This window comes from Cornus florida, unplaced genomic scaffold, assembly GCF_030987335.1.
Source record: "Cornus florida cultivar Cherokee Brave unplaced genomic scaffold, ASM3098733v1 CherokeeBrave_3.0.0_Hap2_Chr05, whole genome shotgun sequence".
In the NCBI taxonomy this organism is placed as follows: Eukaryota; Viridiplantae; Streptophyta; class Magnoliopsida; order Cornales; family Cornaceae; genus Cornus; species Cornus florida.
This window is the reverse complement of record NW_026775575.1, coordinates 111,314,441-111,337,123: the sequence shown is the minus strand read 5'-3', so window position 1 is coordinate 111,337,123 and position 22,683 is coordinate 111,314,441. Positions and strand designations below refer to the sequence as shown.

At 34.6% G+C, this 22,683-nt stretch overlaps 1 protein-coding gene across 1 annotated transcript; it reads right to left on the bottom strand.

The window, feature by feature from the left end:
* Positions 1-7,900: 7,900 nt before the first annotated feature.
* On the bottom strand, positions 7,901-22,454 carry LOC132308598 (protein SEEDLING PLASTID DEVELOPMENT 1). Its single transcript, XM_059806720.1, has 9 exons — positions 21,919-22,454; positions 20,933-21,147; positions 16,246-16,396; positions 15,127-15,318; positions 13,708-13,870; positions 11,638-11,873; positions 9,803-9,979; positions 9,556-9,678; positions 7,901-8,541 (listed from the first exon to the last, which is right to left on the bottom strand). Exons 1-9 carry the CDS (start codon positions 22,345-22,347, stop codon positions 8,224-8,226), a joined length of 2,004 nt encoding a protein of 667 aa, XP_059662703.1. The 5' UTR covers positions 22,348-22,454; the 3' UTR covers positions 7,901-8,223.
* Between the last annotated feature and the right edge of the window lie 229 nt (positions 22,455-22,683).

Below are 22,683 nucleotides of genomic sequence, written 5' to 3'. Positions count from 1 at the left end.
TCATCAAATAAGTCAAATATAACTTCTTTCAAGGTGGAATTTGTAACCATACCTGAAGATGTTAATTCACCAACTTGAACTTTTGCCTCTTCTTTAGCACTTCCTTCTTCTAAATCTTCTATTTTCACTTCATCCTCCTTCACTTTTTCAATCTCTTCTTTAACACCTTTTCTTACCTCTTCCTTATTCACCATTTCAAATTCTCCTTCAACTTTTGAATCTCCAAAATCTTCAACTTCTTTTGCACGATACACCTCTTCATTCTCCACAACTTTGTCTTCAAGACTTTCATAATCATCTTTCATAAACTCATCATTCTCAAAGCATTGTACCCAATACTCCATGGGTAGTGATTCACCTCTATGATTGGAAACGATGGTCTCGAGCATCTTCCAAATACAACTTGGAGTTTTGGACTCTCCAAAATACTCCCAAATTTCTTGATGTATTGCCTTTTGCAACACTACCAATGCCTTATCTTCTTTCTTTTCATGAAGCTTGTTGGACATGCCATTCTTTGGCTCTTCTCCAACAACATCCCACAAATCGCATGCTTTGAGGTATGAAGTCATGATGATTCTCATTCTCTTGTAATTAGAGAACATCATCTTTTCACTAAGAAAATACATTTTCTCCCCTTCATCATCATCAAGGAGAAACATGTTTTTCTCAAATGTTGAACCTTCTAGGATCAACTTCGTCTGGCCTTCAGGATCGTCTAGGCTCTGATACCACTTTGTTGGAAATAGTGGCCTAGTTACACACACAACACTATACTATTTGGAAGAGAATGGAAATGGAGGAAAATATTTCTTATTTCACTTGATATATTATTTGACTAGAGTACATGAATATATAGGCCTCACATATGTATGTGTAACCATTACATTTAAATGTCCATAACTCTCCTATCTCCCACTAACATAATCTTCAATATGTATAACTCCCACTAACATAGTATTTGTTAGGCTTAACTCTCATGACTCTTTATTTTACATAACCTTAACTCCCACTAAGACAATTTACTACCCACTAACATGCTAAATTAACACATGCATCATGGATACAAAAATACTTGAAAATACTAAATACTAAAATCAAGTTTATTTTCAACACTTGGTGTTTGTCTCTGTCACCATAATATCTAAAGAAGCCACTATATAGGTTGGTTATATATAGGGATTATTACGTGTATATATGAAGTTTTAGACTCTCTCTTATTTACTATTTGATAAAGTCAAAGTCATCATGTACATGTCGACCAAAATGATGATGTGAATTATTTTTAAGTATCAAGTTTCTGCATGTAGTACTCATTTTATGCACAGAGGTATTACTCTTAGACGCACAAGTATCTTTTTTATTTTGTAATTTATTTATTTTTGGTTGAATGGTAAGGTTGTGTGTGTGTATGTATGTATATATATATATATAAGAGGAGAATGTATATGAATGAAAGTCCCATAAATGGAAACAGCAAGCTACAGAGGCAAACCGGCTAACAAACACAAGTGCATCACAAGGGAAGCACACAACCAGAAAACAAAAATAGCAAAAGAACATCATGAACTCGACCAGTTCAACAAACAGAGAGCCAAAGGACTGTAATGACCAAATGGTGGATTAATCAAGAATGACCCACACTGCCCACCTGTAAGTGAACTGCCCTGCATGAAAAGCTGATGCAGATCCTCAATACCACCAATGTGTCTATGGTCAGAGCCCTTCCTCAATTTTAAAGAAATTAATTGTTCCTGTTGCAGGTTTTGATGGTAGTGATAATATCAGTACTGACCTCCATCCCCATACCCAATTAACACACACTATAATTTTTTTTAACACATATTTTTTTTTTTTATTCTCAAATTCCAAGATTCAGCATAACCAAATTATAATTTTTCTTAAGTGTGTTTATCTATACTTAATCTAATTTAGTAACATGTCATAATAAATAAGGATACTTTAATAAATATACACCCTAAACGAGCGGGGTGAGGCGGATTATCCCTATTCCCTCCGGGGTTTCAAAAACTACCCCCATTCCCATTTACATAAAAGGGTTTCCAAATCACCCTAAACGGGGCGGAACCTGCTGGTGGGTTCAGGAATTTTGCTAGGCATCATTTAGAAAATGAATTTAAAAATAAAATAATCATCATAAGAATCTAATTACTTAAGAGAGAGAGAGAGAGCCGGATTACTTTAATATCCTTTAAATCCAAAAAAAAAATTAGTGGGGCAGAGCGTATAATAGAGTATTTAAAAAAATTGAGTAGGGTCATTTCTTACATTTTAACAAATTTCATAAGTAGTAATACAAATAAATAAAATTTCAGTGAGAGCAGGTATCCCATTGCTACGTCGTGGTTGGGTACGTAATATGCTATGAGGAAGCAGTCCTGTTCCTAAATGCTCTACATTTCCTCTCAAACTAGATAAAATAAATGGTTGCGGAGGGAGCAGGAGCTTGTGCAACAAAAACTTTTTTGAGTTTCAATTTGGGATAATTCTAAAAAAATGGTATTTTGGTGGTCAAATGTCAAAAAGGTGGAATCAAACTCAAGTTTTTCAAATTAATGAAATGTTGACATGGACATGGAAATTTATTGTAGATTTTCTTTTATTTTCTTCTAATTCCTAAACTGCCCTATTGCGAAATGACCCAACTATCCATTCAAGTGATTGCTCTCTCTCTTCATCTCTCTTTATTACTTTAGGGTTCTTATTGAGTTATTGCATGTGGATGCCTCTGTGCCTTGTCATTGTTAATTTAAGCCCAGAACTTTGTATTGTTATCGGTAGTCCTATTTTATTATGAAAACTCATTATTGTTTTGTGTCTACGCACCGACTATTTGATGATTTTATTATAGTTTGTATTACTAATTTCATTACTTTTTTTGTTCTTCCTATTTATATTCGGTCCAATTTCTAGGGTTTTTTTCATGTAATTTATTTGTTTTTTTTGTTGAATAAAAACCACACATTAGGAAAAAAAAAATATAAACAAAAGTAATGAAAATCAAAGACACGGTGTGATATGTAATGGCGAGATACAGATATATAATTGTGAAGTCAATTCGTAAAGTTGGTAAGGGTAGTAGTATAATTTCACAATAACAATAGGATGAACAATTTGGGAATCAAAAGAAAATCTACAATAAATTTTCATGTCCAAGTTAGCATTTAATAAAATTCCATTAATTTGGAAAATTTGGGTTTGACTCCACCTTTTTGGCATTTGACCACCAAACTACCATTTTTTTTGAATTATCACTTCAATTTTGTGTAGACCATTTTGATGATATGATTTAAAAAAAAAAAGAAGAAGAAGAAGAAGAAGAAGTACTGCTTTATATGCATAAAAGTGATACCTCTATACACAGAATGGTACTTAAAAATAGTAAAAATAATTTATGTAAATGAATAATATTTTTTTATATTCACATCAACATTTTTGTCAACACCATTTTCTTAAAACATGGTAACTTTGACTTATTCATAAAATAATAAATAAAGGTCCAAAACTCCATGTATACCGTTATAAACCCTTTAGGGTTTTTGTTTGTCCCTTCTTGGGCTGTAGTTACTTTGGGTTGACCTTCATGTCTGCCATTGGGTTTTGTCGACACTGGCCTCTGTACATTCACACACAATGAACATTTTTTTTTTTTAATTTTTTATTTTATTTTATTATATTTGTAGCTATTTGGTAAATTTCAACTACTCAATCCGATCTTACAGTACAAATAACATTTTAAGTGAAAAGTAATAACGGAGATGAAAAGGCTTGAATACTGGCCGAAGCAAGCCAATGCTCTCATCTTACTAACTCATCCAAGCCCCGGAAGCCACAATGAACATTTGTTGTACTCTTTTTATTATTAATTTTTCTGGGTAAGTGAGTATGAATAAAGTAAGGCAAAACAAAAGAAAGGAAGACAAAAGCACATACACCATTAATGCCACCCAAACACCAAGTCTAGAGAGAGCCAAAACACCATTTGCTCTACTTTTCCAGGGGGGCAAAGGAATTTAATTTGTTGCTTTGGAAGATAATTAAAGAAAACTTTTATCTTATGCCAAATACGTAGTAATGGCTTACTAATAAGAAGAAACAAAAATTCCATTGAAGATCGAGCTCTCACCAACCATTACTAACGAGTACTGTAGTAAGAAACTAACGTTGAACGAAGACAATTCATTACCTAATTAAAATGCTCTTATATATATATATTATCATAGCCTCCTAATACATTCAAAATCCATTAGTATTCCTTTACTCCACAAAGCCTCCTTTGATCAGAGTACCCAACTACTCCAAATCACTCGGTATATTGTGAAAAGTTAGGGCGCGCAATCAAGGTAAAAAGTTTTGCACATGTAACATTTATTAGTTTATATCCTTTTATATATATATCTTAGTTTGACTGTGAGGTATATATATATATCATCGATCTATTGGCCATGCATGGCTGTCTTTTTTCTTGCAACACATTTCATTGGTTGACAAAGCAAGCAAACTCCATGTTAGGCCATTGCTTTCAGAAGCATTTAGTTAGCGAATTTATTATGTATCCATTGAAGGATGTCCACCATATATAGAGGGAAAAAAAAAAATTATAAATGATAAACTATCTTTTATTCTCTATATGTAATGTGTTCATGATGGAGCACCACAAACGGAAATTGCTAAAAAAGATGTTGGACCGGACAAACTTAAACTATAGATAAATATTTACTTATACGACTTTTAAATTAACGAAAATCATATTCTATAGAAGTACTTTTTTCCTAATAATTTTAATTAATTTGTGTCTGTGCATGAACCTGAAGAATTAACTGAACTGATATAAAACATTCATTAATTAATCACAAATGGCAAGTTACATCTCTATCATGGTCAAATGACCACCACCATAAGCAAACTCAAGTACTACAAATGTATCACGCAGTTCAACTTCTAAACAAATTTATTTTCTTGTTCTTCTCTTTTCTCTAGGAACCAATATTCATGCACGTACAGGCCGGCTCTACCGGACCTTCCTCACGACCAATTACTGGTGATGCTTCGGGTCAGGTCCTCCGGGGCTCACCCTGCTGAACTCATAACGGCCCTCTGTACTCATGTCATGCCTTTGGACGCTTGCTTTGAACATTTCTTGAGCACTTTCAATCAATGCCCTTTTTGTAGTTGTTGAAAATGGATCGGGAGAGCGGGTTTCTGAACTCGAAAATGAGAGCAAGAGCAGGAGAAGGAAGAAGCAGAACCTAAAGCCAGCCATTTCCTTATTATCACTAGCTAGGGTTTGATAATTAAGTTTTGTGGGGATGATGAAGCTAAATGTAATGGTTGGATATATATAGACCTCCATTTGTCATGTATATTTCTCATTATCTTCAATAGTATTAGAGAGTCATATGGGACAACTTCAAACCGAAAGTATCCCACTTAATTTGGATCATGGGTACACGGCAGACACACACATACATTACCATGCATGCACTGACACTTGTTTTACTCATCAATATTTATCACATTATATGTAGCATTTGATGTGGTGAATCTTAGATATTGAAATGAACTGCCGGCCTCTCAAAGTTCTGCTTCCTAGCTTAATGCCCCCTTATAAGTTTATAATTAACTACTTGTAGTGTAGTGAACTTCAAATTTAGTGCGCGAAAGAATACTGTACTTATCAAGAAAACAAAATTTTTAAACTGTTTTTCTTAATACGACGAGTAGCATTAACGCTTTAGTAATGGATAATAATTTAAAATTTGAAAGTCATAATTCTACTGATTTATACGAGTAGGGATTGACGTCAACTCAAACTAAAAAAAAATAATAATAATAGAATTTGTTAGATCTTGCTGTCACAAAAACTAGTAGGGATAATAGAATTTGTTAGATCTCGCTGTCACAAAAACTAGTAGGGCTTGTGTTTGATAGTCGAACCCTCCATATGTATAGTACACATTAATTAGTTTTTCTTTGAATTTTTTGTGTGATTTTTCCGGTATGTGCCTTATAATTGGTGCCTAATGGAGTAATGCATAGAGATAGATTTATGCATGCAAACGGTCTTCATCGAGTCTTTGCCATTTACTCCCTCGTATTCTGAAATGTCAACTTTTTAATTTTTACTCTATCCAAAATAAGTGTCTAATTTGAAAAATCAATGCTTTATTTTTTTTTTTTTATAATTATGTTACCAATTTAACCTTCTAACATTCAATATATAAAAATAAATCATCACATCACTGTAAATTTACTGAGGATAAATTTGATTATTCATTTACTATTAATACAATAAAATAAAATAAAATCATTATTTTAATAAGTTAAATTTTCAAAAAGAAATACTTATTTTGAAACAACAAAAGTATAATTTTTCAAAGAACAGAGAAATAAAAGAGAAAAAGCAATAAAAAAAAAAAAGCAACTTACCCGAAAAAAAAATTTACTTGCCGAAAAAAACAAAAGAAACTTAAACTTGCAATAGTATAGGTTGTGAAAACACAATGCCATTGGTTGTAATTTGAAAAGCTTCTAGTGTTGTTGGGACTTAATGGACACCAGCTAATGTGATTGCACATCAGACAGCTTCCATGACACACTGGGTGACCTCACGTGAATGAATAAAACTAATGCAGATGGTCAAATGACTCGAGCGTGGTCTTTTGCTTTAAAGAAAGGGTGGTTTTAGAGAGGTTTGTTGGTGTGTGTGTATATATATATATATATATATATATATATTATTATGTAAGCTGATGATACTTCTTAATCTTTCGAAATGGAAGGTAGATGACTCAAATCCATGTAGAATAAAAGTGTGTGTGTTTCTTATCAAAGAATATATATATATATAGATATAGATATATACACAGATAAAGAAATATACTTCTGCTGCACTGTGCACACTAAATAGCTATAAAAGCATGTTATATGAAGAGAAAGAGAGGGAGAGTTTCTAAACGTAAAAGAAACCTCTCACAAAAAAAAAAAAATGAAAAGATAGAAAAAAAAAGTAGAATTGGTCAATTCGAGTGCACCACTTTCCTATATATGTGCATTTTACACATAATTATATTACAGCAGAAAGAGAATGATGACATGCCATCTTGTGATTGGGTAATCCATACCCTTGTGCAGTTGGTCCAAACAGAGCATCAACTTTGTTAAGGGTTTGACTTCATTAACTTAATTGGTTTTTACACATAATTATATTACAGCAGAAAGAGAATGATGACATGCCATCTTGTGATTGGGTAATCCACACCCTTGTGCAGTTGGTCCAAACAGAGCATCAACTTTGTTAAGGGTTTGACTTCATTAACTTAATTGGTTCTTTAGTGAGTTAATGGTGCTTCATTAAGATAAGTACTTTCGACGCTTTTTAAGGTTGTTCAAGTGGAAGAGGCACAAATTTAATAAAGGCCACTGAGGTTTGGTAGTTGGGTGTGCATTCATCTTTTTATTATCAACTTTTCAATCTATTGGTGTTACCAATTGGTTGATCCCCCCATTACCCACCAGTCAAATGCATACATGCTTACTTTTCTATTATGAAAATTAGAAGCATTTCTCTTTTTGTCATGGTCAACTTCAGATAATCGGTGTTTTTTTTTTTTTTTTTTTTTTTTTTTTTTTTTGGTATTAAGCATTATTATGGAGCACTTTTAGTGGTGAATGTAATGTTATGTTTTTTAAAAGCTTAGTTTGCATGGAAAAGAATTATTAGAATATTATCATTTGGAGGGCTTCTGACTTGGACTTCATTAAAAGCTAAAATGATTTACTCTTATCCTCTAATTTCTCATTTTTACATTTATCAGCCTTGCACCAAAGAATAAGTTGAATAACCCATTAACTCCATTAAATGATGCTCCTATAAAAATAGAAACTAAAGTGATGACCATATCTTCTTTATTATGGTTTCAACCCATTTTGTTTTACATTTTCTTGTCAACAAAAATACAGATTTAAGATTAAAAGGTCAAAAAAATCAGCAACATGGAAATTACTTGTAATGACCAATTGATGTGGGTATCTTTTCAATCAGCACCTAAAAGCTTATAGCAGTAACAAATTTGAGATTCTCAGAAGGCCTCAGCCAATATACAGACTAAGCAAGGAACCCAATCCAGCAGCAAGAATTTACAAGACTGCTATACAAATAACTGTCAGGCAGAAATACATCCTTTACAACATTTCTGATGGCTAGTCAGGAAGTAGTGGCAATCTATCAATATCGTAGGGTGAACCATTTGTCTCGGCGGTCAGGCTGAAATGGCTGAAAAATTCATCAAACTTGCTATTAGCATCAACAATTTCACCACTCTGTCCGTCTTCATCCATCCTATACTCGGATGGAAGGATTCGAAGGCGAACATCCTTCTCCTTACCAACTTTCTCTGATTCTAGCTTGTATTTACGAATGAGGTCCTTTTGAAGTGACATGATCTTGGATGGCCTTGGAAGCAGCTCCACAGGTTCCCCTTTTGGTATTACTACCTGTTCAATGGCTATCCTCGCCTCCTGTATATTGGAGAAAATAATTATGGAGTTGAATTCAACCTCAAGCAACAAGATGAAAGTGTATTAGCCTAGCCTGTAGGGATAATGCATGGGCATTAATGTGATTTAAGACATCACATTACAAAAAAGGCTAGGTTGATATCAAACAATCAGGGGAAATCCTACTCTGGTATCATCTCTTAAAAGTCATTTTAGTTTAAGCAAGTCTGTTTATTGATGTTATTATGCATTTGAACTCCAGTCAGCCAATCCTAGAGCCTGAACTTGCACCATTTCATGTCTTATCAGTGCCATCATCTTTCTTCAAAATGTCTAAACCATCTCATCAGTACACATCTTAACTAATATGGAGGCTATACACACCATTAATAAGTTTACCTCAATGATTTTTCTAGAAGACAGAATATGAATCGAGTTTACTACTGCTTGCCGAACACTATACATGTTTTTCTTCAAATGAAGCAATCCAGACACAAAAGCACACCTATATGATAGCCACCCACCTTCACTTCTGGAGAAACATACTCTTTAGTCCCTCAGCCAACAAGTAATACAGTTATGATTCCAAAATGGCCACTCCACAATAACTCCAAATCATAAATCTAAACAATTATTTAGCCTGTTCCCCTTATGGATTCTGTTCTATTTTTAAGCTTGCTCTTACAACTATTAACTTATTTTCAAGTTTGAGCTTCCAAATTCATATGGCTGACACATGGAATCTGGGTATGCTGCCCAACTATACGGTTAAGCAAAAAAGCTAATCCAAGCCAGCATTTATTTTGTAACTATGTCTTCCCTTGTGAATAGGAAGACAGAATCTGAGAAAAGCTTTTTCCACCTTGGCTTGGTCAAGGTGCTTGAACTGATCCCCAAGCCCATTGACCAAGCCAAGGTGGAAAAAGCTTTTCTCAGCTTGGTATGTTCACCTCATAAAAAAATACAAGCTATATTTATTATAGCATCTGCAAGATCAAAATTAGAATATTGAGCTGAAAGCAAATTCATGTTCACCTCTAAGGCATCGATCTTCTCTGACACATTTATCTTGTTTTCTGATCCAAAATCCTTTAAGAAATCAGCATGATCAGTTATTAACGCCTGTATGGCCTTTGTTAATTGTGCCAACGAGCTGGTCTACAAAAATAAATAAGTAAATAATTAAATAAATTAAAGGAGATGCAGTAGAAGAAATTTCCCATATGAAGACCTTAACATGAAAGGGATTGGTAGGGCTAAGTAATCTATCACAATTAGTTACCTTTGTGACATAAATGGGTATGCCATGAGATTTAGCAGCACCCTGAATACGAGGATTTTTCTTGAGCTTGGACTGCAAAGCAAGCAATGCATCTGCTTCGCTGATATTATCAGTAATTTTAACAGCATCATCCATTTCTAATTGTTTAAGCCCTTGTAGCACACTTGTCTCCAGGATCTAAAGTACCTGCTCATCGTATAAGTTCCATATGCAATAGTTTCCTATATCATATTAGGGCTTCGGCCAACAGAATTACTTGTCTTACAAAGGTAAGGGGAAACAAGGTTGTTGATGACATCTCAGCTTCAACTTTTTGTTTTGTTTTTGTTTTCTCATTACAGAATCTTCACATGGTTTTAAAAAAGAAAAGGCTTATAAAAAGGAATGTAGCCATTGACAAGCAATTTCTATTAATCTCACATCTCCACTAGAATCCATTAACCTGACTAGCCCAGTCAATAATAATAGAAAAATTGAAAATAATATGAGTTTTGGTGGAAGGACTTCATATATAGTAAGTTTTTGTTGAAATTAACATTTTACATAAACAATCTAACAGCCAAAAAGGACAACTTTTTCCAAGTAAAAAGAACAAAGAAGTCCTAGATCCACAATTCCTTCATCTAAGAAAGATAATTTTGCATCCATTCATATATATATATATATTACCTTGGCAAGAAACACACTCACACACCCACTTTGCCCCTATGGGATTTTGAACCCTCGACCTTCTACTTTGGAAGTTGAGGAAGCATCACTATGAGTTTTGGTCGAAGGACTTCATATATAGTAAGTTTTTGTTGAAAGTAGCATTTTACATAAACAATCTAACAACCTACAAGGACAAATTTTTCCAAGTAAAAAGAACGAAGAAGTCCTAGATCCACAAGTCCTTCATTTAAGAAAGAGAATTTTGCATCCTTTCATTGTTATTTATTATTATTATTATTTTTTACCTTGGCAAGACACCCACCGCGCCCGCCCCCCCCCCAACTTTGCCCCCTTTGGGGACTTGAAACCTCGACCTTCTACTTTGGAAGTGAGGAAGTACCACTAGGCTACAACCTTTGGTGGTGCATCCTTTCATTCAAGGAAGAGAATTTGTATCCAATATGCAGATCAACCTTGCATGTCTTTGTATCTCCAATAAACAAATGCATTTAACAAGAAGGTGAGACGGTACTTGAAAAAAAAAGGACAACGGAAGGAGATGAAACCAAAGAAGCACCATATTAAGTTCATTTTACAAAATCAAGTGCACTGAAGGACAACTTCAATCTTTCCTATTTTCAGCTTTAAGTCAAGTGTGGTTCCTTATAATAAGCCAGATGATGCGTTAAAGAAAACACAAAAAGTTGCAGGAGACACAACAACCATGTTTGTGATCCAACACAAAAGATTTGTGAGAGCAATATTTTGTTGCTAGATTTCGCTTTTTTCCTCAACCTTAACCTTTGTCAAATAAAATTAAAAGTACACTGGGAGCAAATTATAGCTCAAATTAGCTATTGCATAAGTATTGTAGATAAAAATAAAATTCAGAGATTTTATGACAAAGCTTGAAAGGTTTTTTTTTGGAAGGTTAACTGAAAGGTTACCAATTACCAAAGAAAAAAGTCACTTGACATCAGCAAGGGCTATAGTATAGTGGTACTTCCTCACCTTCCAAAGTAGAAGGTCGATGTTTCAAGTCCCCAAAGGGCAAAGTGGATATGTGAGTTACAAATTAGAAAAAAATAAAGAAAAGAAATGAACACTTGACAACTTAAATTTTTTTAGGTATAAGCCATTTAAATATATTAGTTCGCTAAAATATTGCACAGGTGATATCTTACCCCATAAACAAACATGCGAAGCAGTACTCCATCAGCACAAGAACTTTCTCCTCTGCTAGCAGGCTTTTCAGAAATGAATTCATTCTGGCCTGGCCATTCATCATTCCTCTCTGAACCATCTTCATCAATAAATTCATTTTTGTTGTCAAAGACATCATGATCGAAATGTTCGCCTTGTACATTTTCATCTTGCAATCCCCTACTTATGTTGCGAATTTCATAATTTGGGAAACGACCTTCATCAACATAACAGTGGCAGCACGTCAAACAATGAAGCAAAATCCTGTGATCTTAAGACGATAAGCAAAGAAATTGAAATTGAGAAATGCAACAGTGAAGATCTTTTTCTTTTCTATTTTTCCTAGGTAGGGAGGAATATCAGTGCTATTAGAACCGGACAGCACTGGCTGATTCAACCAGTTGAAGTGGGAACCAAACTAGAGACCAGTAAGTTTTTGAAAAATAGTGCCTGCGACCAAAAAAAAAAAAAAAAAGGTCGTTTGGAGTCTTTGGACCATACTCAAAAGCCCAAATGGAAATCTAAAGTCTCCTTTTTCCCTTTTTCCTCCCACTTTTAGGAGGAAGGTATATGGTGCATCAGGAGTAAGGAACTCCCTCACTCCCAGGGGCAGAGCCAGAAATACTTGGGTGGGGGGGGCAAGGTGCTATATAAATAAAAATATTATAATAACAAAAAAACATAAATCTGAATATAGATTATTGCCAACATGTCTATCATTTTGCATCATTGTGACTGTTACATTGAGAGGATAATCTTTATTACCTTGCAGTTCAATGGTCATAGTGCGGAAATTTAGTGAGAGGCTGAGAGCACCCCCACATCATAGATTTTTTGACTATTTTTAATATAATCTAAATAATGAGAAACTTATAACCTAAAACATCAGAATAAACTTCTTAAATAATTAACATGAAGAAACTAATAGGAAAAGGCCAAAAAGAAAAAATCATTTTTTTTTCTCTTAAATTCATATAGATAATATAGGTATTATATAAAAAAATATTGAATATAGTACTGATATGTTGTTGTAAGGACTACCACTATAATGGAATAAATTTTTCTCTCACTAGATTCGAACTTTCTAAAGTAACAATAAATAGGTGGTAGTGAATTTTTAAGGGATTACAAATAAGTTTTTAAAACTCAATAATAATAATTATCAAGTGACCTATAAACAAAAAACTCAAAAAGAATTTGGGGGAGCCAATTTAATTTTCTTTCAAACCTACCAGTAATAACTATAAAAAAAGGCACATATAAGTGAAATTTCAAAAAAAATTTGGGGGGCCTTGGCCCCGCCTCTGCCCACTCTCTTCCTTTCCCAAACTCCTGCCCCACCTCTTTTGCTCACCCAAATACCTCCATTCTTCATCCCTAACAGGTGGCCTGATTGAAACTAATGTCAACAAATCAAAGCCCTGGAACAGGACTCCATTCTTGTCGCTGGCGATAATCGACGACTTCAAGCACTCAAGCAACACCAATCAGCCACTACCCCAAGCAAGCAATAATAATAGTAGAACCTGAAGTCTAAAGTATCTCTTCTTCTCCACTAACTTTTTCTTCTTCATTATTCTTCTACTTTTGTGGTTTCCTCTTTGCTATTTGTATTTATATCATTCAGATTATTTGTGAAGAGTTTGAGAAAACATTTGAAAAAATCAACATGATCTCAAATTTAGATGTTAATTTGTGAATATTTGCCACAAGCCTGTTAGTTATGTGCAGTAGCGGAGAAAGCCGCTTAGGGTTTGATGCTAAAGAAGGCATGCATTTGCATGCATTTGCCATAGAGGAGAAAGCCGCATAGGGTTTGATGCTAAAATAGGCATGAATTTGCAATTATTTTGACCAGATATAACTTTTAGTAATATTCTTTATTTTACCATTTTTTTTATAATTTTTTCAATATATTTTTAGTTTTAAATTATTAAATTACATAACCGGTTGAACTGGTAAAACCAACAGTTGAATCACCTGACCAGCAAACTAGTTCCTTGATGGGTTCAATTTTAGGTTCAGTTTTGACAACTATGAGAAAAACATACCAGAGAGAATTGCATCAACGGTTGCTTCTAAACTACGATGAACTCGCAGCTTGGTCTTCGAAATTATCTCGACACCACAACTAAAAGTTGAGGGTCCTATCCTCTCCAGCACTGTTTTCTGAACACCCCTCCGGCTTGCCTCTTCATCACCTAGTGTCACACTCTGAAAAACAAACGCATTAATGTGACTGATCAGTATAAAGGTAACCACTGTTTGCCTAGGTGTATTCAAACCTGATAAAAAGTACTGCTCAAGAAACCCGTCTGAAACCGGTATACTTAAGGAAGTACACAATAAAATATAAGGGGAAAAAATGGTATGAGTACACTATACAACAATATTCCTAAACTATGTGAAGCATGTTAACACAAACAATTTATAAGAGATCAATAAAAGAGAGAAAAAAAAGAAGGGGGTCAAGTTTTCCATAATAACAAAGGGTTGTAGCGTATTGGTACTTTCTCACCTTCTAAAGTAGGAGGTCGAGGGTGTTCAAGTCCCATAGGGGCAAAAAGTAGGGGTGTGAGTTTCTTGCCAAGGTAAAAAATATATATAAGAAGAAATATAATTCATAATAGGAGTAAACTTAAATTATGTCTAGTATCTTTATTTCTAATAATCTAAATTTCTTAATGACGGTTTTGTTCGGGATTACACATCCGTAAACCCTTAATTCAAGTGCCTCAATCTGAACGCCCAATCAGTGCAATCACCAGGCTACAGGGGACATGCTCTACACACTTGGAATGCATTATTTGGAATGTTGTGCTAACATGTGTGGGAGAGAGAGGAATCTTGTCAGCTTTATAGTGAGGATAGCATGTTCTTTTAAAATTGGCAATTGTCTATATTAAATTTATATCCTTTTTTTTATAAGTAATATGGAAATCAAGTTAAGTAAAATGCATTATCCTTTTTTTATATCCTTAATGTTTTTACATTTTGAAGAGAGTCTAGAAAACCAAATGTTACATTCTTTTTGTTAATTTGACAGAAATTGTGACGTCCCATATCGCCTAGGGGGAGAAGTAGTTGACACATATAAGGGGGATGCTTTCTACCTGTGTAAATGTGTCTTGAAACCATGAGTGCCAAGACGGTGCAAATCAGATAATATCTATGCAATGTGAGACGGAACCTCATAATTGGTATTAGAGCCAATCCCCAACCAGAATATGTATCTAAGAACTGGTCCAACAGAAGCTGAATCTAAAAAGTGCTTCTCAGTCTGTTTGACGGGCAAATTTATGAAAAAAATTAAAGAAAAATTAAAATCAGTTATGTTTTATGGAGTAGACTAGTGCAACCAAGTGACATGTTTATAACAGCAATGGAACAAGATGAATGGTGGACCAAGGTGGTCAGCAAGGGCACTGCAGGAAATTACATTCACATCAAGAATAATTTAATCATCTCACCTGTATTCCTCCAACAAGCATCTCTAATGAAGGATTTTTTATTAAATTCTCTATTGTTATTCCATGCGCAGTGGCAACTAGCTGAATTCCACGCTGTGCAATTGTGCTTGCAGCCATTGCTTCAAGTTTTGTGCCAATTTCATCAATTACAATCACTTGCGGCATATGATTTTCAACTGCTTCGATCAATACCTGTAGAATAAAATATTAGAAATATGATACCCTACATTAGTACTCTCAATCAACTAACAAGAATATAGGATGGAAAAAGATAGGAGCATATTTAGAAGCATAAATGAGCAAATGAGCAATTTTAAAAATGATTTGATTTTCAACTGCTTCTATCAATACTTATATGATATAATATTAGAAATATGGTACCCCTACATTAGTACTCAATCAACTAACAAGAATATAGGATGGAAAAAGATAGGTGCATATTCAGAAGCATAAATGAGCAAATGACCAATTCTTAATATGCTTTCTGCCATGTAGTAAGTAATAGCATAGTATATTATGAGATATATATACATATATATATATATATATATATATATAAGCACAGGCATGAAGATGTGTCATCGTTAAACTATCATACTTGGACTCGGGTTTGTGTCTCGAGTGCGGGTATGTGTCCAACCGTCAGACACGTCAAATTTCAGAAGTCCAAACAGGAGGGCACATGGATGCACTAATTATTCTATTTTTAGAGTAAAATAACGTCTTTATGTAACATAGTGTTCTACATAGAAATGGTATTACCTAATATGAGACAAGTGATAGGAAAAGTTGGGAGCTCTTTGATTTAAAACATTATTGCTTTATAAGCTATTTTTAAGAACTCAAGGGGTTCAAACATTTGAAAAATTAATGCATGTTATTTTGGAAAGTTGCCCCTCTGAATTTCATGCTTCTCTTTCTTCATCTCTGCCAAAGTCAATAACCATATGCTTCTAGATAAAAAAGAAAAAAAGCACGTATATATGATATATCTATGTTTTTTCTACAAATACAACAAAAGAATGAATCCACCCCTTAAGAAAGTCTAGTCTATCATTTGCACTTTTTTTTGTTGGTATAGAGAGGACAGACATCAAAATGAAAATACAGCGCACACACCTTATGTTGCATGTCAGAGCTGGGGACTTGCATCCTACGAGCATTACCTATCCCTGCATGAGGTATATCACCATCCCCACCTATTTCATTTGAGGTGTCAACAATCATCACACGTTTCTCGTAATCATTTGCAAGCATTCGAGCTATTTCCCTGGAAATTTTGGAAATACACATAACAATAGATTAAATAACTACAAAGCGGAATAGTCAAAAGACTTCATTTTCATGGTAAAAATAAAGTACATTGTGGAATTCACCCTCCCTTTTTTTAGCTTGTTGACAGGACGCGCAAGTGTACCATGAAAAAAATGGCAGAGATATTGCAGATATTTTTGGCCCTAAACTGTTATGTCAAAACTGTACTTCGCAATATACAAAGCTAAGTGTGCTATAAATAAGGAAAGTCGAAAAAGATAATTTATCATTTGAGCATATGATTGGTGATAAAATCCAGACGCTAAATCTCTTTAGCGTAATTTAAATGAAGTTTTGAATAAATCACATACATAATAGTTTAGTGAACTAAACACTCCAAGATGATTTTACATAATATAATCCAAAAAGACCTAGTTCAAACCAAATCCTCTAACTGATAGGCACTAGATGATACAGTGAGTACTCACCATTCTACAAGGAAATATTGTCCCTAACTTGCTATATCAATGTTTCAAGTTTTCATTTCTCCTCTTTTCTTTTTTTTTTTGTTTTTTGGGTGGTGGTGGTGGTGGTGGTGGTGGGTGGGGGGGGGGGGGGGGGGGGGGGGGGTGTGGGTTCACCCTTTGCATTATTTCAATACTCCCCCACATTACGATGGTGAAAAGAGTCTTTGTAGTTTACCAGTAATTCAGTAACATGATTACTGATACATGAGAGTAGTTGGTTTGCTGCATACTTTAGATGTGGTACCATACGACTTTAGCATATCCAGATTACTTGGGAGTCCTCCTTGTATCTTGTATAATAGGATCGACAAACATTTTATCTGAAATGTCCAAGTTTTCACATTTATCTCAATCTGTTAGATGGTAATAATATCATTTAAAATCAAATTCTGTTTTCATGAATTAGAGTTTTAGTACCAATCCTCACAGGAAAATGAGGGATAACATAAGTAGTTTCTATATTGTTGTAACTTATTGGAAGGCAAGTTTGAGATTTCAAGTCCCCGTAGGGGCAAAGTGGGCGTGTGAGTGTAAAAAACCTTATTGGAAGAGAATCAAATTTTGGATATTGTTATCAAATCTCAAATTGCAGATCAGCAGGGTTCTACAGTAACATGCACTTCTAAGGGTATGTTAAGAATGCATGCAAGGAGACTCTTCAATACTCATTCTACCTATCCATGATCGATTTCCTGAGTTAAGCCAAAGTATTGTCACAAATGAAGCATTCATTTATTGTAGGGACGCAAGTCAGATGAGTCATGCAAGTTGAGGGACTACGCCTGCTCAATTCAAGATAAAATCTTCAATGCAAGCCCAACCCAACCCAAGCTCCCCAACCTGCACTCAAATCTCTGAGCTCAGGTTTGAAAAATCAGTTTGGAATCAGCTTTGATTTTGCTTGCGTTCTTTGTCCAACCTCCACACCTTGAGATGCTGAGACATCACCAAACTATAACTTCTTCACATAATTTGAGCTTTAAATTGTTTGAAGATGATAAGGCAACGTGAAGACATACAATGTTAGTGTCAGATTCATAAAGCAAGATATGTGAACTAAATATGTATACACACGTACATACATACATGCGTACGTACGCACACACACACACAGGCGCACACACTAGCGCGCGCGTGCACACATTCATTCATTGAGGTACTATTTCAGCTCAAGGAAACGATTGTTCGTGAACGACATGATTTTAAGCAACTGATGCACAGAAACCAATGTTGTGAAGTATAGATTGACAGAACAGAGGACAAGTTGCTACTGAAGATATAGGGCATGTTGAATCCTATTGAATAGAATCAACTTCCAGCGAAGAAACAGGAAACAAGAAAATATAAAATACCGGTAATAATAGGGTTAAGCTCCAGTTGGCTCATTAAGGTTAAGTTCAAGTTGACCAATACCTCAACCCAAATCAAATTCCAATTGGTATGTTTCAACCTAGGCCAAATCTGAGTTTTAAAAAGATGATGCCCAAGCCCATGAAAAGTTGGATTTGGTTCTGGTTTGGGTTAGATTGGCATAATCTACTGGGCAGCAACTACCTTGAATGCCAATATCTTACCTTGTTGGTCTAGACACGTGCCATAGCCATCTCTGTTTTTTTTTAGGTAAAAGCATGGCATAGCCATCTTAGGTAACATTGTTTGGCCAATTTTAATAACTGACAATGATGAATTTGAAACTATAAGTAAATAACAATTTATCATTTCCAATTAGACAAAGGAGCATGTACACAGATACATAATACAAACACGACATCCTACAGACACTAACATGACAAGAGGACATGTACACAATGAGAACATGGCAATAAGTTATAACTTTTTAGATTTAAAAATTATAGTATATACAACAAAATTTTCTTCATGACAACTAAACCTAATATTCTTAGACTGAAATTTATAACTTGGGAATTATATAATCATAATCGCCTTTAACACAGAGAAAGATATAACAAATATATGATATACATGTGTGTGTTTCTGTATGTAGATATGTACACATATATGATACATATATGATATATGTATGTGTACATAATTTGACGACTACTTTTTTCTATATTATTCTCATGCCCACTTCTTTAATAAAACCCAACCCAGATGAGTCATGCAAGTTGAGGGACTACGCCTGCTCAATTCAAGATAAAATCTTCAATGCAAGCCCAACCCAACCCAAGCTCCCCAACCTGCACTCAAATCTCTGAGCTCAGGTTTGAAAAATCAGTTTGGAATCAGCTTTGATTTTGCTTGCGTTCTTTGTCCAACCTCCACACCTTGAGATGCTGAGACATCACCAAACTATAACTTCTTCACATAATTTGAGCTTTAAATTGTTTGAAGATGATAAGGCAACGTGAAGACATACAATGTTAGTGTCAGATTCATAAAGCAAGATATGTGAACTAAATATGTATACACACGTACATACATACATGCGTACGTACGCACACACACACACAGGCGCACACACTAGCGCGCGCGTGCACACATTCATTCATTGAGGTACTATTTCAGCTCAAGGAAACGATTGTTCGTGAACGGCATGATTTTAAGCAACTGATGCACAGAAACCAATGTTGTGAAGTATAGATTGACAGAACAGAGGACAAGTTGCTACTGAAGATATAGGGCATGTTGAATCCTATTGAATAGAATCAACTTCCAGCGAAGAAACAGGAAACAAGAAAATATAAAATAACGGTAATAATAGGGTTAAGCTCCAGTTGGCTCATTAAGGTTAAGTTCAAGTTGACCAATATCTCAACCCAAATCAAATTCCAATTGGTATGTTTCAACCTAGGCCAAATCTGAGTTTTAAAAAGATGATGCCCAAGCCCATGAAAAGTTGGATTTGGTTCTGGTTTGGGTTAGATTGGCATAATCTACTGGGCAGCAACTACCTTGAATGCCAATATCTTACCTTGTTGGTCTAGCCACGTGCCATAGCCATCTCTGTTTTTTTTTAGGTAAAAACATGGCATAGCCATCTTAGGTAACATTGTTTGGCCAATTTTAATAACTGACAATGATGAATTTGAAACTATAAGTAAATAACAATTTATCATTTCCAATTAGTCAAAGGAGCATGTACACAGATACATAATACAAACACGACATCCTACAGACACTAACATGACAAGAGGACATGTACACAATGAGAACATGGCAATAAGTTATAACTTTTTAGATTTAAAAATTATAGTATATACAACAAAATTTTCTTCATGACAACTAAACCTAATATTCTTAGACTGAAATTTATAACTTGGGAATTATATAATCATAATCGCCTTTAACACAGAGAAAGATATAACAAATATATGATATACATGTGTGTGTTTCTGTATGTAGATATGTACACATATATGATACATATATGATATATGTATGTGTACATAATTTGACGACTACTTTTTTCTATATTATTCTCATGCCCACTTCTTTAATAAAACCCAAAAACTTCTATTTGTTAAAATGGCCAAACATTTTATAAATTTATTAAAAACATTAAATTTAATTTAATTTTTTTCCATGCTAAAACAAAGTCTAATCCAATGTACAGCGTTCACTAGTCACATGTCGGTGACTGTCCAAGAAGATCAACCATATGTCCAAATTTGCGAAATTTATTTTTAAATTATAGACAATTCCAACACGTGTCTGACGCGGAAACAGAATTGTCCATGTCTCTTACCAAGTAAGAAAAGTTACTAAAAGAAAAGGAAAAAACCCTTTCCAAGGTTTTCTGTTAAACATTCCTAATAATAATAATAATAATAATAAATTATCAAACAAAATCATCAGATTGGTGTTGTTGCAATGGGAAAAGAATAAATAAAATGGAAATTAACAATTTATCCCTCCCATGTTTTGTGTTTTTCAAAACATCATTATCAATGAATTAATGTACTCATAGACTTACCAAATGCTTCAAGTTAGACAGAAGGATTGAAAATAAAGTGCCTTCTCTGCAAGCATATCAACCCTACCACGGAATAGGAAAGACATACCTGATAATTGTAGTTTTCCCTACTCCTGGAGGCCCAATGAGCAACAAAGAAGTCCCGTCTCTGACCAAATCTCGCAATGAATTGGCACTTCCTGATATCGCTCGGCCAACACGACAAGTTAAACCAATAATTGCACCCTTTCGATTTTTAATGGCACTAATGCGATGTAAAGTTCTGCTAATGCCTGCTCGATTATCAATAGCAAAGTCACCAACCTGTAATACTAATAACAAGTAAGTGGCAAGCATAATTTGTTCTCCTTTACCATCAATTGACTTATTACTACAGTATCTTTTCTTTTAGCAAGCACATCAGAGACAATAAAACTGAAACTAATGGAACATAAAGTTTCATAACAAAAAAGGGAGAAATTGAAAATCATATTGCCTCTTGTATGGAGAACAGCTCTAACCCAATCATACGAAAGCTTGGAGTTTTGCTCATACGTTTACAAATTTGTATTATAGGTGATGGAGTTAGTTCATGGAATCAGATGAGGTAATGAAATCCGATACAAGGTTTTTTGCATCATCATTGGAAGAACCTTTGTCTAATACTAAGATGAAACTCCCCAACTCCAAATTTTTTTTTTTTTGACCTCTTACACCAAAATCAAGACCTTAAATAGACGCAATTAAGAATGAAACATCATATAAGTACACATGCTCTAGTTTTAATAGGGATTTAAAATTAAGAACTTCTTCCTCAATTAAATGTTGCTCCAAAAATTAAAAATATACGAATATATCAGTAAATAACCCTAAAGTATTCATAAAGTGTTAAACATGTATCTCGATGAAACATCTAGAAGTGCTTCAAACACAAACTATAACCGACCTAGTGATCAAATCACCCAACAATCCAAAAAGATACATGTAAAAAAAAGTCACTCAACCAACATAAATTCATACCCCAAATCCATTAAATTTTAAACCACAATTTCACGCAATTCATTGAACAGATGGTGGGCAATAATCCATGTTTACCAATGAAGTAGCATGTTGAAGATCGTCCGTTGTTATCGGGTAATCTGACAAAACAAAGTCGCCTGATGGAAACCGAGCCAAAGGCTTCCGACCCAAATCCATAACCACTTCAATCAGTTGATGGAGCTCCGCGTGCTCGCGGATCCTCCGCCGCATTTCTTCGGGCAATAGCACCAATAATCGCCCCAGTTCAACGTCTAAATCGTCTTCCGACAAAATGGATACCGATGAATTTGAACAAGAAGGACCCAGAAAACTCCTTTCATGTCCAAAACTTTTCTTGATGGAATTGAGATGAAGAGAGGGGTGTGGTGAGAAATGGAAGGAGTGAGGTGGGTTTTTGGATTGGAATTTGAAAATTAGGGTTTGGTGTTGGAGGCGAGGGCTTTGCAGAGAAGAGAGACCACGGAGGAGAGGAGAACAGAGCATTTGTTTTGGCGGCAATATTAACTGTCCTTGCAACGGTGATGATACTTCTGAATGGGGGATCGTATTCAGCTTATCCTTTGACCTCTGTATTACTGTATATAGTATATATATTTATTTTCCCACGAAAAAAAAACAGCGTAGCCGAGTTTTGGCTCCGATTCGAGTTCAAATGACTATGCCATAGTCATGCACTCATGACTAACCCATGGGCCTAGCCCAGGGCAAAGCAATCCTAAACTTCACGTGCTGGCTACCTCTATATCTTGCAGGCCGCTCACTCCACCAGGGTGTCCTAATATTGATGATTTCTACTTTCTATTTGCCCAAATTGATATT

Excerpts from the sequence above, each read along its gene's own strand:
- LOC132308598 (XM_059806720.1), bottom strand. The coding sequence starts at position 22,347 with ATGCTCTGTTCTCCTCTCCTCCGTGGTCTCTCTTCTCTGCAAAGCCCT. Across the intron at positions 21,148-21,918 it reads TTCAACATGCTACTTCATTG|GTTGGTGACTTTGCTATTGA; the intron begins GTAAACATGGAT and ends TTAGTATTACAG. Across the intron at positions 11,874-13,707 it reads CGTTGATGCAATTCTCTCTG|GTCGTTTCCCAAATTATGAA; the intron begins GTATGTTTTTCT and ends ATGTTGATGAAG.